The sequence below is a fragment of the Monoraphidium neglectum genome, assembly GCF_000611645.1.
Source record: "Monoraphidium neglectum strain SAG 48.87 unplaced genomic scaffold scaffold00983, whole genome shotgun sequence".
NCBI classification, from domain to species: Eukaryota; Viridiplantae; Chlorophyta; class Chlorophyceae; order Sphaeropleales; family Selenastraceae; genus Monoraphidium; species Monoraphidium neglectum.
Genome location: NW_014012645.1, coordinates 3121 through 16428, shown reverse-complemented (window position 1 = coordinate 16428; position 13308 = coordinate 3121). Strand labels below are relative to the sequence as shown.

Below are 13308 nucleotides of genomic sequence, written 5' to 3'. Positions count from 1 at the left end.
CCGCTGCCCCCGCCGACGCTGCGCCGTTGGCCGCGCCGCCGGGCGCGCCCGCCGGCGGCGGCGGCTGCGCGCCCGCGATGGGGAAGAGCGGCGCGCCGGGTCCCGGCGGCGCGCCGTGGGGGCCGCCGATAGGGAACAGGGGGCCGCCGGGGCCGCCTCGGGGCGGCATGCCACCCATCAGGGGCGGCGGCGGCGGGCCCCCATAGGGGGGCATGCCGTACGGCCGCGGCGGGCCGTACCTGCCATTGGAATGGGGAGCATCAGGGGTTGAGCACACGTGACTGGGAAAAGAGTGACCTCGTAAGCGGAACAAAACAGGACGCCGGGGAGCGGGTAAGGTCTGACCAAACCCGCACTGACGTGCATTGTCGGCTGAATTCAGCAGCCGCCTGTTGCGCTGTGCATTCCCTTCCTTGTGCTGCATGGGCACCGCGCCCCCAAAACAGCGGATGCATTCCCACAACAGCTGGCCGCCACCCCAGTGCATCCCCACAGCAGCTCCTGGGCTGCGTCCAGAGCCGCCAGCTCACCCTGGGTACGGCGACGGCGGCGCCCCGGGCATCCCCGGGTACGGCGGCCGCGGCATCCCCTGCGGGGGCATGCCCATCCCCATGCCCATGGGCGGCATCCCCGGCGGCCTCATGCCCGGGGGCGCGCCGTAGCCCATGGGCGGCGGCGCCGCCGCCGCGCCGTAGGCGCCCGCCATGGGGGCCGCCGGGGCCGCGGCGACGGCGCCGAGGCCCGCGGCTGGGGGCTCGTCGGTGCGGGGCTTCTTGCTCTCCGGCTCCTCACCATCTGAGTCAACAAACAAAGGGAACAATACGAAACCGGATCAGACACAATTCCAATCTCTCCGGCTGCTAGATAGAGTTAGGGAAGCTGCACGCGGCCGATCACTCCGCGAGCGGAGGCAGCCCCGCACCCCCCTCGCTCTGTGCGGGACGCACGCTCGTCAAGCCCAGGCGGCCCCCGCCCACCGTTTTCGCCGAAGGGCTTGCCGGGCTCGGCGCCGTCTGGCACGCCATTCATGCCGAAGATTTCCCGGTCCATGCTTTCCCGCCCTGGCTTGGCGCCAGGCACCCTAAGGAGAGGGGAGCGGCGCGGCGCAAGCAGTCGCCCTTCCGCAATTAGGAATAAGGGTAAACAACCGCTGTCACGCCTGCTGCAGCGCGGATATCATTACGCATGAGGGGTGGCCATTGCAAGCGCGCGCCCGCGTGCTCTTCACAACTGGCTGCCGGCACGTGCGGCTGCGCAGTCGCGATTGGAGTGGGAGGGCGTCCTGGCGGGCTCTGGTGGCTCACGCGTTGATGGTGAGCTTGTGGACCTGGTAGGCGTGCACCGACAGCCCCCGCGATGTGTTGAGCTTCCGGTGGCAGTCCGGGCACTGCGGGGCCGGGGGCGCGCGTGGGCGGGGCTCGGCCGCTGGGGGCTGCTGCCGCTGGTTGTGCGCCCCAAGTTGACAAGCCGCGAGTGCCGGGCGCCTGGCAGCGAGTGCCTCGCGGCTGGCGCGTAGATGGAGGGTTCCGTGCGTTTTCTTCGCGGTTGTGCGCCCCTTGGGGTCTATGATGGCACATGTGACCCCGCTGGTGTTGTCCGCAGCCGCTCCCCCCTCCCTTGCTTACTTTGTAATGTTTCGCCTTCTGGTGCTGCACCAGCGTGCTCTCGTCGTTGAACGTGCGGTCGCAGTAGAAGCAGAATATCACTTCCTTATCCTTCTTCTTCTGCGGGGTTGAAATGGGCCCGGCATGACACGTCGTCGTTCAACCTGGGGGCACGCTTGCGACACAGCAGGCGGCTGGCCCCACAGCTGCACAGCACGCTTCGCCTGCTCGTATGCGTTCCAGCTGCGTGCTTCCCCCCCACCTTCTTTCCCATTGTGGCGTAGCAAGAGTTACAGGACCAGCAGCGCGGCACCTCTTGCCTACGTGCAGCAAGGGAGCGGCGGCGTGCAACGGGTCGCTGTGCGCTCGACGTCTTGGCGCTGACCAACAAAGTGCATGGCAGGATCAAACCATCGCCTATTCCACCACATCTATGGTCTAATCATTTCGAGTTGAAGCGTCCCGCCTCACAGGACACGGCGGGCTAGTGAACTGATCTCGGCCGACCACACACCCCCTGGCGCCATGTGCTGACCTTGGAAGGAACAAAAGTCACGCGTCTATTCAAAGTTGATTCAAGCTTAAGTAATCAAGGCGGTCGTCGCCACCCAAGGTGTATGAAAAGGCTGAAGACGGTGATGCTGCACGAGACTGCGCTAGTACAAGTGTTCTTTGTTCTTTGCGCCATGCAAGGATGCTGGGTTGAAGGCCAAGACACGCCGTGGTTGGGTGCAGCAGGGGCACCTGAGGGAGGCCTTCCTGTGGGCAACCCTCAGCCGCCCACAGCACTTCCACCTTGCATCAGCTCACCCCCTTCGCCGGCCGATGGCGGCGGGAGATAATGTGTGCATGTGTGGGTGGGTCCGGTGTTTTATGTGTGAGTGGGCATGACCTTATGTCGTGCGAGACCTTCCAATGGCTTGTCCTGTTGCCAGAGAGTCTGAGCTCCCCGAGGACGTGTTGCTGTGTGACGGCCGCTGTCTTGCCAGGAGGAAGGACCGATGTTGACAGGCTGGCACCCCCCCCCCATAATCGGCCCCTGGCCCCAACAATTAAGGCTCATGGATGTCTACAAGATCTCAAGATGGGTACAAACATACGCCGTCTTGTGAGATGGGGCACGCGCCAGCCAGCCTGCTGCTCGTCATTCAATGACGGCCAAGGCGTCAGAAAGCAAGAAGCCTACGCGGTTCAGCATCCCCACCCCTTATGCAGCTGCGTCTGCATAAGCACATTGTGCCATTTTAGGGCAGCACATGTTTTTATTTTGCTGAGATCAGCAGTGTCTGCACTGCCAAGCTGGCTGCCTGCCCTTGCATAGTGCAACGTCGTCGCCCTGGCCCAAGCCCAGCCTCGCGTTGCCGTCAAACCTGCTCAGAGCACCCTCTCAGCGCTTCTGCCTCCCTCCAATTCTCCTCTTGCGGCCTCCCGGCGCCTGCGCCCAATCGCAATTCCTCTTGCCCGCCAGTTTGCTGAACTGGGATCAATAACATTGATCACGATCCCTGTCAAGTCCCCTTGTAACTGCACAGAAGCGTGCCAATGCACCCTAAAAGAAATCCTCATAATCGAGCAAGCAGGGCGGCGGCCACACCCTCTCCTCGCGAGCCTCCACATGAAGGCCGCACACAGCGGCCCCGCGCCGCGCGGACGCCCTCAGTGCGGAACTCAGCGCCTCGGCCGACAGGAACTTGTCAAAGCTGCACCCGTACACCTCGATCTCTCGCAGCTGGGGCGCCGCCGCAATGCAGAGCAAGTTGTCGAGGCTTACGTCCTTGACGCCGTCAAGGCGCAAGTGCTGTAAGGAGCCGCATGCCGCGAGATCGCCCAGCCTGCCAGTAAAGGTGATGTCGCTGCCATATGTGCCATCAGACATGATTGAGAGGCGCTCAAGGGTGGAGAGCGATGCCAGGGTGGGGCAGGGCACGATCGCAACCCATTCGTCCCACGTGCTGCCAATTCGCAGGTCGCGAAGGGCAGGGAACATGTCTCTCACTGGCTTGCATGGCATCATCCAAATAGCATCCGTAACATGCAGCGTGGTAAGACGCGGGAACGGCTTGGTGGGAGTTGGCGTGGGAACCTCGGCCAGCGCGAGGTCTTCCAGAAACTCGGCGTGATCGCCGAGCTCGGCCAAAGAGCAGTGCAAGGCAGGGTGTAGCATGGTGCTTGTGTGGTCAAGCCTCATGTAGAAGGCCAGCCGCCGCAGGCTTTTGGGAAGTGACGACAGCAGGCTTTGGGTGTTGAAGCCTTCAAAGTGGGGCGCGTCGTCGTCCGAGTTTTGCACAGCCACGCCACTCAGCTCCGTGAGGCAAGTAAGCTGTGGAGAGGCGCGGATGGGCGAGGCGTTGGGTCGCTGTGGCGTTTGCAGGGTGCAGACCCTGCACGAGCAGCGCAAGGAAACCTGCCTAACCCTGCCAATCAAGCAATGGCCGCGTAGCCCACACCCCGATGGGCCTGATGTCCCACCTGCGCAAGCACAGAGTAGAACTTCTGCAGGCCGTCGCCATTCTCCTGGACATTTAACCCTTCTCCAGGGTCCATGCTCAGGCCCCGTCCACACAGCCCAATCAGCTGCAGCGCCTCCAGGCGGGTGCACGCGACGACGCTGTCCAGCCATGACGTCTCGCACATGCCTGCGCCCTCGTCCGGGGGCGTGTACAGCCGCAGCCGGCGCAGGCTCGACGGCAGCCACGCCTCGCCCGCTTCGTGGAAGAGGCCCGTCAACCGGAGGGAGGTGAGGCACGTCGCCGCGCCCAGTGGCGAGAGCAGGAGGGGTCCCAGAGAGGGGTCGCTGCTGAGGTCCAGCGTCCCGAGCTTCGCCAGCTGGCCGGTGGCCACGCGGGCGGTCAGCGTGGTGGCAAAGTCGCGTCTGATGTCCCAGGCCTGCACAGCATCAAGTTCGGGGCAGTGCCTGCGAGCAGCACGATTAGGGCGGTGGACTGTGAGGGGAGGTCGTCGTGAGTACGCACACCACGTGAACGTGAGCTCGAGCGCGGGTCGCAGCTGAGCCGTCCACCCAATGCGCGACCTCCAAACTGCCCGGCGCACCTGGCCGCCGCATCCAGTAGATCCAGCAGCGCACGCACGGACTCAGCGCCGGCGCCCCGCACGCGCAGCACCCTCACGCCGCGCCACTGCTCGCAGCGCGCTGCAACGTGGCGCATCGCGTCGGCGCCCTCGCGGCCCTCGGGGAACGCCAGCTCAGCAGCCGACGCGTTGACCAGCCGGCGCAGGCCGGAGCTGGAGGCCCGAAGCGCGCGGCGGGTGGCGCCGTCTTTGACGTGCGCCACAATGTGCCGCAAAACGTCCAGGGCGAGCGGCGGGTGCAGCGCTGCGCCGCCGGGTGCGGGGCGCTGCTGTGGCTGCATGCTGCCGGCGCTGCTGTCGGTCTGCATGGATCCTGCTTGCGAGCCAACGTATTTCCGCAAGGCTGATCGAGGAGGCGCAGGGCAGCTTCTGTGTGCTCAAAGTTCACCCACTGCAGATTATTACTGCGCTCGGGTTCACCTGCGCTGGCGCGCACCAGCAGAGCAAGGTTGGGTGGCGGCTTTGCGGCTTAGCTTCATCCATTGTGTGCTCAGACGCAGGAGCCGTCGGCAATGTCAAGTCGCTACTGAGGCTGTATGCAGCATAGTGTTGCTGCTCTCAGCAGCTTCCGCGGGTGTGTGCGTCGCGCCCCGCGCTGTGGACCATTGAGGTGAGCTGGTATGCGGGCGCTGGCGCGCGCAGGGCAGGCGCAATCATAACTAGCGTCACATTTCATGCCTACCTGTGCATGCGGCCGGCAACGTCTTGGTTATGAAAGAAACGGGGAGCTATCAAGCTCGAGTACCTGACGCGATCTCGCGTGCTGCGGTCGGGCGCATACTCACTCAAAGTTTGTGTTCGTACATCTGGGACCTCTTGTGCCCAGCGGTAGCCAGCATTGCGGCCGGGGTTGGCGACGTCGGCACCCGTGGCTGCACACTCACCAAGGTCGCAAAAAATGCAATCGACGCAAAAAAAACCCACATGCTTGGTCCCCGCGGCAGAGGCGGGCAGTGAGTCCAAGGCGCTTGTTGATCATGGCAGCCAAGACAGCGAAATGGGGATTTTGTGCTCAGCTGCAGACCGCGATTTGCTGGGATGCACCGCGCTCTACATGGCCGTGCATATTGCCTTGCATTTCTCTGCGCTCAACGGCATTGCCTTGGGAATGCTGCATGCTGTTGACAAAAGGGATGCAGGATTGGGCACCAAGCAGTTCCCGCTCGCTGCCGCTGTCGTGAAGCGCCCACCATGCTTGATTCCAGGGCCACGGCGTGCAGAAACTTCCATACACATTTGAGGATGCAACACGTGTCTGAAAGGTGACAACGATGCAGCGTGGCTGCTCTGCGGTCTTGTTGCATCAGCAGGGTCACAGTCACGGTGCAGAAAACGAAATACGGTATGAAGCAGCCTGGGCAAGAGTTGACCACTGCGGACCAGACGGCGGCTGTCAAGGCAGCTGAGCTTCCTTGAGGTGTTGCGCCATGCAGTGCACCAGCACCCGGCTGAAGAGCATTCAAAGCCGTGCATGGAGAGTGGCGGAGCTTCCAGAAGGCCAGCGTCATGCGCCCGCTGCTTCGCTGATCGCCTAGCCGCAAGCGGACCTTCCTGCCCCTCCACTCGTTGTTCAGCACTTTCACACATCCGATTGCGCGTTTGCGACTAGCTTGCCACCATGCAGCTGCGCGGTGCCCGTCTCCAGGCCTCTTCGGCGCGCGGCATGCGCGCCGTGGCCCCAGTCCGGCCTGTGCGTGCTGGCCGCAGGTCCGTGGTGGTGCAGGCAAACCTTTTTTCTCGGATTACTCGCGTAGTGAAGAGCTATGCGGAGCAGATCGGTGAGTAGCTGTACTCGACGCTCTCTCGTGTGCTGTTGCTCCTATCATGCATGCCCACAAGCCACTCCGAGACTTTGGAGGCAACCTGCCTTTGCCGTCCTGAACGTGCAGCAATTGCTCACGGCGTGCGCGTCGGAGGGACACTGGTGCGATATGTGTGCTGCATTGCAAGCGCTGCATGGCGCTCTCCAATGCGCCGGCCCTCCCTTTGCCTGTCTCCATTCCCTTCCATGCACAGTTTCATCTGCTGAGGATCCTGAGAAGGTGAGTTTTTGCAGTGTCCACAAATCCCGAGGGCGCCGATGTTCAAGAGCGGTTGTCATTGGCTCAGATGCCCACACAGCCACAGGGTGGGGCCAGTAGAAATCCCATGCGCGAGCATCACTTCGATTGCTCTTGCTTGCCCGGCTGCCGCACACCATCTATCACTTTCAGGTTCTGGACCAGGTGGTGAATGAGATGCAGGAGGACCTCATCAAGATGAGGCAGGCGGCGGCGCAGGTACGCCACAGACCAAACCGGCCTGCATGCCTGCCGGGCCATTCGGCGCAGACCGCAGGTTGCGACCTGCTGCAGGAAGTTGACAAGGAGCAGCAGGACTCAGGGTTTGGGTAAGAAAAGTGTCAGCTGCAGTTGCAGCAGGCGTTGTGGCGCGGCTGACGGTTGCCGTAATCTGCTGCCATGCACGCTCAACCAACAGGTGATGGCGTCTCAGAAGCAGATGGAGGCCAAGTACAAGCAGGCTCAGGCCACCGCAGTAAGTGCTTGGGAGAGAGGGGCAGGGTACGGTCTGGGGCAGCATGCATGGCCAAAAGCATGTGGCTGATGCCGTGCAATCGGGCTCACCTGAGCAGCTGCAAGGCAAAGAGCGCCGCAGAATCACGCGAGTGACATCTGCTGCAGATGTCACTCGCGTGACATCTGCTGCTTCTGACCATTATCGCCACATAGGATGACTGGCTGAAGCGGGCAGAGCTGGCGGTTGCTAAGGGCGAGGACGAGCTGGCTAGGGAGGCGCTCAAGAGGCGGAAGGCCTTCCAGGTGGGCGTCACCAGGTTGCTGCCTTGGTGCGTGCATACGCCGCATCTCTCCACCAGTAAATATTTTCTGGGGCTCCACCCCGGCTGCACCCCAGCTGAGTGATTGTCAAGAGAATCATCTCCACACACACAGGCAAAGCACATGCACACATAGACACAACACATGCGCACACACACTCACATCGAGACAACCACGAAGCACGCACACACATGCTTGCGAGTTCGTCCTCACCCACGCCTGTACATTCACGCGCGCACACAGGACAACGCTGAGGGCATGCGCATCCAGCTGGAGGCGCAGCAGAAGGCTACGGACCAGCTGATTGCCAACACCAAGGTCCTGGAGGGCAAGCTCGCCGAGGCCAAGAGCAAGAAGGACACGCTCAAGGCGCGCGCGGCCAGCGCCAAGACCAGCAAGCAGGTGCAGGAGATGATGGGGTCGCTCAACACCAGCAACGCCGTGGTGGCGTTTGACAAGATGGAGGAGAAGGTGAGGGGGCTTTTGTGGGGGGGGGGAGTAAGGGTGCAGCATGAGGTATGGGGTTGGGCAGGTGGAGGGCATGATGACCGGCAGGGCGCTCGCAGATAAGCAATGGGAGTGCACATGTGCGCTTACATGCCAGGTGCCTGTTAGACAAGGTGATGCTGCTGGCGGCTGCCGCTCATGCTGGCCCCTGCTTACGCCGAAGCACCGCGGCCGGACTCCGCCTGCCCCGCAGGTCATTGCCATGGAGGCGCAGAGCGAGGCGGTGGGCATGCTGGTGGCGGGCGACGGCCTGGAGTCCAAGTTTGCCGCGTTGGAGGGTGGCAACGTTGATGATGAGCTCGCAGCGCTCAAGCGGGGTGTGCTGGCGGGCAGCAAGCAGCCTGTGGCGGCGCTGCCGGAGGGCAAGCCCATCAGGGACGCGATCGACCTTGAGCTCGAGGAGCTGCGCAAGAAGGCCAAGGAGTGATGCGGCCGCCCTTATGTTTTGATGCGTGGAGCGGTGCGTGGGCGTGCACATTGGGGGAACTTTGCAGGGACCCCAGGGCTGAAACTCACTGTCACAGTGCTGGCGGGGAGGCTGCAGCCGGCTGCCGCCGCAGGTTGCAAGCGTTTTAGGAGCAGAGTTTGAGACCAACCAGAATTGTACACAACACGAGCGTCGATTTTCCGAGGGCTGGGACACCTCCTGCCATGTTGGCGGTGGCTCCCAGGCGTATCAGCTGCGCCCGGCGCCCACGTGCCGCGCTGTGTTAATCACTGCAGCAGAGGCAACATTCTTGATGTCTTGTCTCTCATCTTTTTGAGCTGTAAATATGTCATTACACATCTTCCTTGCTGCCACAGACTACCAGTGCGGGTGGTGGCTCGGTGGTGTCGAGGCGCCAGATCTCTAGACGCCAGATCATCACTGTAGGATACCAATCAGTTCTTCTTTTGTCGCAAAGGTTTCTATAGTCTGCCTTTTCCGTATCGTCTGTCACTTTAGCTTTCTCTATCGCCAAGGTATACTACGTAGAGATCGACGACGTGCGTAGACGGGTCGCGTCGCATTGCAATACCGGTAGGTAGTGGAAACCACCGCACATTGTGTGTTGTAGGTGTACGATCAATACATATTTCCATACATAATGGCTTGCCGTACTGATGTGCTGCGGGCATGCGTTGACGCCGCATCCGCTTCATGGCCTATCGCCTCGCCGCCAAGCGGCCCCAGCTGATGGAGGACTTTGACGAGCCCGAGCTGGCGCAGCTGGGGGCCACCTACGCGCCTCCCCTCGCCGCATGGCCGTCGCGCCGCGCAACCGTGCCGGCGCCGCCGGCGCCAGCGCCGTGGCAGCAGCGGCGGCAACAGCAGCCACCGCGGCGCCCCGTGCCTGATGTGATGGAGATTTTGGGGGGCCTCGGAGACGGCCTGACAGCATCAGACTGCGAAGATGAGGCGGTGCATCACGGGTCTGAGGCGGATGATGAGGAGGGCGCCGCCAGTGGCGAGCTTGGCGAGGGCGAAGACGACGAGGAAGCGGGGCGCAAAGGGTCGCAGCGCAGCGGCAGCGGCGCAGGCAGCGACAGAGAGGCGGGCTCTGGCGCCTGCAGCGGGAGCGAAGAGGAGGATGGCGGTGCCCTGGAGGACGTCGACCTAGATGAGATGGTGGAGGCTGACTTTGGTCTGGACAGGTGAGGCTTGGGGCTTGGGGCCCAGGATCTAAACAGACGGCTGTTGTGCCCGCTCCTCCGTGGCTGCATGCAGCCACCGCCTGCCACACCATAAATGTGCTTGCATGCTGCGGAGCGATGCATGCGTGCGCCTGTCTGCATGCTCCTGTGTCAGGGGCATGAGCTTGTTTGCATGGAGGGCCTGCGCATGCAGTGCATGCCAGCAGGCCCACGCCCTCCATGCGACCGCATGCACAGTGCGCAGAGCGCTGCAGCGGGCACTGGCGCGCTCACGCAGCCACGCAGTGTCGCCTACGCAGCCCGCACGTATGATCGCCCAAAAATAGTTTTCTCCGTGCCGCACTGCTCTGCCCCGTCATCGCCGCGCAGGTCCTCTGTCCTGGCGCGCATTGAGGGGTTCATCAGCGACGCCGTCGCCGCCGTCGCCCATGGGCAGCTGCCCGAGCTGCAGCTGGTGTCGACCGCGGCAGGGAACACCCACATGGTTGCAGACGGCGGCGGAGGTGGCGGCGACGGCGGCGGGGATGCAGGGTTTGATGAGGATCTGGGGCCTGCGGGATCAGACAGCAGGGGCGCAGCCGCGCCCGCGCAGCCGTCTGCCGTCGACTATATGAGGTTGGAGGACGAGGGGGATGAGGACGGCGGCGGGGGCAGCGGCGAAGAGGGGGCAGACGGGCGGCAGCAGCGGGAGCGGCGGCGGCGGCGGCGGCGGGCGCATGGCGCGTCGGGTCGGCTGCGGCTAGGGTCGCTGACGCAGGTCAAGAGCATCACGCATGGCCAGGGCCGTCAGGCCCACGGCGTCGCGCGAGGTAAGCCAGCAGCACATATCGCCCCAATGCAGCAGCGGCCTTGATGTCATGCTGGGGCCGTGTACACGCCTTTGCTGAGCTACGTCGATTCAAACAAAGCGCACTCGCCGAAACCCCCACCCGCTCCTTGCTTTGACGGTCCCCAGTGTTTCAAATCCTGGCGGTGGTCCACGAGCTGCTGCGGTCGGGGCGGCAGGCCACGCAGCGCGACATCTACTACAAGGTCGGTAGGAGGGTTGGGGCCCGGAGCGGGTGTGGAATGCAGGGTTCAAAGGAGGGGGCCAGCGAGGCCCACCAAATTGATGCAGCCACCGGGCTGTACGAGTGCAGTCCTACGTGGTAGTTGGTGTGGAACGACGCAACGGAGTATTCGAATTGCGCCCAACGCCCGGCCCTCTTCCTGGCGACAGCTGCACTCATTTCCCCGTGCCTCATCTTGTCCCCTTGCGCTCGCGTGCTCGCGTGTCCGACGTGCGCAGCTCCTGGGACCCCCGCTCTTTCCCAGCGCCACCGCGGTCTCCGGCGCGATCCAAGACGTGGTGGCGCTGCTGCGCGTGCCGCGCAGCGCCCTGGGCATTGCCTGCTCCCCACGCGGCGCGGTGGCGGGGCGGGTGGCGCTGCGGGACGGCCCGGGGGGCGCGTGGGTGGACTGCGGGGCGCTTGGGATGGCGGGGCACGCAATACCTGGGGAGCTGGCGGCAGTGGAGAGGCTGAGCTTCAGGTGGGGCCAGGCGGTGCTGTGAGCGTGCATACTTGGGGGGGTGTGCAGATAGATGCAGACGGGCACCTTCACACATGCACGCGCCCACGACTCAGGCGTGCCAAGACGCACGTCCATGTGCACTTGCGTTCCCCACAACATGCACAAGTGCGATCACTCGCACACACACACACACACACACACACACACACACACACACACACACACACACACACACACACACACACACACACACCACGCACACACACACAGGGTGAGTGCGCGCTACATCCTGGTGGTGGAGAAGGACTGCATATTCCAGCGCCTCACAGAGGACCGCCTGCACGAGCGGCTGCCGATCGTGCTGGTCACCGCCAAGGGGCAGCCAGACCTGGCAACGCGCGCATTCCTCAGCAGGCGCGAGGGTTTGTGGCGCATACAACAATGCGTGGGGGAGCAGCCAACTGAAAATGTTCGAGTTCAACGAATTTGTTAGGCATTTGGAGCGACGGCAAGACGTGTCTGCGAGCACAGCGTCGAGGGTGCTGCAGCGCGCCTGTGTTGTCACCTCAGACATCGGTCACCGCTGCCGCTGCCACCACCTGGATCGCTTCCTTGTCTACAACAATGCAGAATGGCAGCAGCGGCACCGTCGCTACCCATTCTGGGGCTGGTAGATTGGAACCCCTCCGGCGCCTGCATCCTGGCAACTTACAAGTTCGGCAACGCCCGTATGGGCCTGGAGGGGACCAGGTGTGACTGACACTAGCATTTCCATGCTGGTGCGCACTGAGCGTGCTGAGCGCGCATGGCAGTCTATCACGCGCCCTGCAGATCCCACCCACGGTCAAACGAGTTGATTTGAAATTTGACTGCGAACACACCCACGTGCAGGTACGCGGTGCCACGACTACAGTGGCTGGGCGTCCGGGGCGGCATGCTGGACGGCGTCCCGCGCTCGGCCTTCCACGCGCTGACTGGGCGCGACACGGCGCTGCTGGGGGGGCTGCGGCGGCGGCTGGCGGGGCACACAGGCTGGCTGGCTGAGCTGGATGACATGGAGGAACGGGTGAGTCCCAAGCGGGGTTGGACGGGCGCACAGGGAGAATGCTGAGCAAGAGGTTTCGAGGGGCGGGGTTAAGTGGCAAGGGTGCCGTCATAAGGGTGTGGGCGGGATAAAGCTGGTGGCGCAAAGTCAGGCATTCGATCAGGAGAGACTCAAACAATGAGGGGCAAGGGGGAGCACGTGGCGAGGCCGCATGTCTTAGAGGCAGGCGCTTGCTGGTGTTGTTGAGGCCTTGGCTGCCGCACCATGTGCGTGCCGTACGGTAGCTGTCCAGAAGCGTTGCCTAGCTATCATGTGCGCACATCCCGTTCACCTCTCTTTGCGTAATCTTGCGAAGATGTCACAGCCTTATAGCAGCACCCGCGCCACGCAACCCTTGGAACCGTCCCAACCCCAGGGGCTCAAATGTGACATCGAGGCGCTGTACACCGTGGGCGGCTTTGAGGGCCTGCACCGCCAGCTGGTGCGCCGCATCCTGCAGCAGCAGTATGTGTGAGCTGCATCACCAGCCTCCGGCAGCACTGCATCACTCAAGACCAGCAGACGGGCCGTGTGCATGTTACATTCCTGCATCGTCAGTCCAGACGTCGGACTGTTTGGGGTGTGACTACCCGAACCAGCCTCGCCAAACTGCTGCAACACTTCAATTTCAGCTTGTCTTGTCCGACCCCCCCAGACAGCACTTGCAATGTGATTGCAGTCCTCGTCTGAATCCTGGCAGGCTGTTGACGCGAGCGCCAGCACTAAGCAACACAAGCTCTGCAGCGGCTCCCGCGTGCTGCCCTGCTCCAGCTGCCTCTGCTACTGCCGCCACCTGAGCTTCTGCTAATGCCTCATGCATGGATGCTCGCCGTGACCTACAGCTCTCCCGCTTGTCAGACCTCGCGCTCGCTCCCCCCTTGTTATTGCTGCTGCTGCTGCTGCTGCTGCTGCTGCTGACGTGGCCCACAATGCTGCTCGTGCTGCCACCAACCTCCAGCCGCTGCTCAGCGCCGGCCTCTGCCGCCGCCGTGGCTCCCCCAGCCATGCCCCCTGTCGGCAGAGCCTGGTCTGCCAGGCC

At 63.3% G+C, this 13308-nt stretch overlaps 4 protein-coding genes across 4 annotated transcripts in view; 2 read left to right on the top strand and 2 right to left on the bottom strand.

Annotated features, from left to right (window-relative positions):
- MNEG_6186 (Zinc finger protein) overlaps nucleotides 1–1878 on the bottom strand; it is a gene marked incomplete at both ends in the record, with an annotated part of 2828 nt that extends 950 nt beyond the window's left edge. Inside the window, 6 exons of the mRNA XM_014045343.1 lie at nucleotides 18–239; nucleotides 531–795; nucleotides 978–1081; nucleotides 1305–1387; nucleotides 1626–1724; nucleotides 1867–1878. Of these exons, the coding sequence (XP_013900797.1) occupies nucleotides 18–239; nucleotides 531–795; nucleotides 978–1081; nucleotides 1305–1387; nucleotides 1626–1724; nucleotides 1867–1878 (785 nt within the window). The remainder of the gene's footprint in view (nucleotides 1–17; nucleotides 240–530; nucleotides 796–977; nucleotides 1082–1304; nucleotides 1388–1625; nucleotides 1725–1866) is intronic.
- A 2147-nt stretch (nucleotides 1879–4025) lies between these two features.
- On the bottom strand, nucleotides 4026–5002 carry MNEG_6185 (hypothetical protein; the record flags this gene model as incomplete). The annotated part of the gene is made up of 2 exons (XM_014045342.1): nucleotides 4026–4518; nucleotides 4656–5002. The coding sequence occupies 2 exons, from the start codon at nucleotides 5000–5002 to the stop codon at nucleotides 4026–4028; spliced, it is 840 nt and encodes a 279-aa protein (XP_013900796.1).
- Nucleotides 5003–6312: 1310 nt separating this feature from the next.
- On the top strand, nucleotides 6313–8465 carry MNEG_6184 (putative membrane-associated protein, chloroplastic Flags: Precursor; the record flags this gene model as incomplete). Its single annotated transcript, XM_014045341.1, has 7 exons — nucleotides 6313–6472; nucleotides 6711–6736; nucleotides 6908–6973; nucleotides 7173–7229; nucleotides 7424–7513; nucleotides 7775–8002; nucleotides 8232–8465. The coding sequence occupies 7 exons, from the start codon at nucleotides 6313–6315 to the stop codon at nucleotides 8463–8465; spliced, it is 861 nt and encodes a 286-aa protein (XP_013900795.1).
- A 714-nt stretch (nucleotides 8466–9179) lies between these two features.
- Nucleotides 9180–12744, top strand: MNEG_6183 (hypothetical protein; the record flags this gene model as incomplete). Its single annotated transcript, XM_014045340.1, has 8 exons — nucleotides 9180–9673; nucleotides 10043–10482; nucleotides 10629–10705; nucleotides 10962–11203; nucleotides 11456–11611; nucleotides 11816–11935; nucleotides 12077–12251; nucleotides 12646–12744. 8 exons carry the CDS (start codon nucleotides 9180–9182, stop codon nucleotides 12742–12744), a joined length of 1803 nt encoding a protein of 600 aa, XP_013900794.1.
- Nucleotides 12745–13308: the final 564 nt, after the last annotated feature.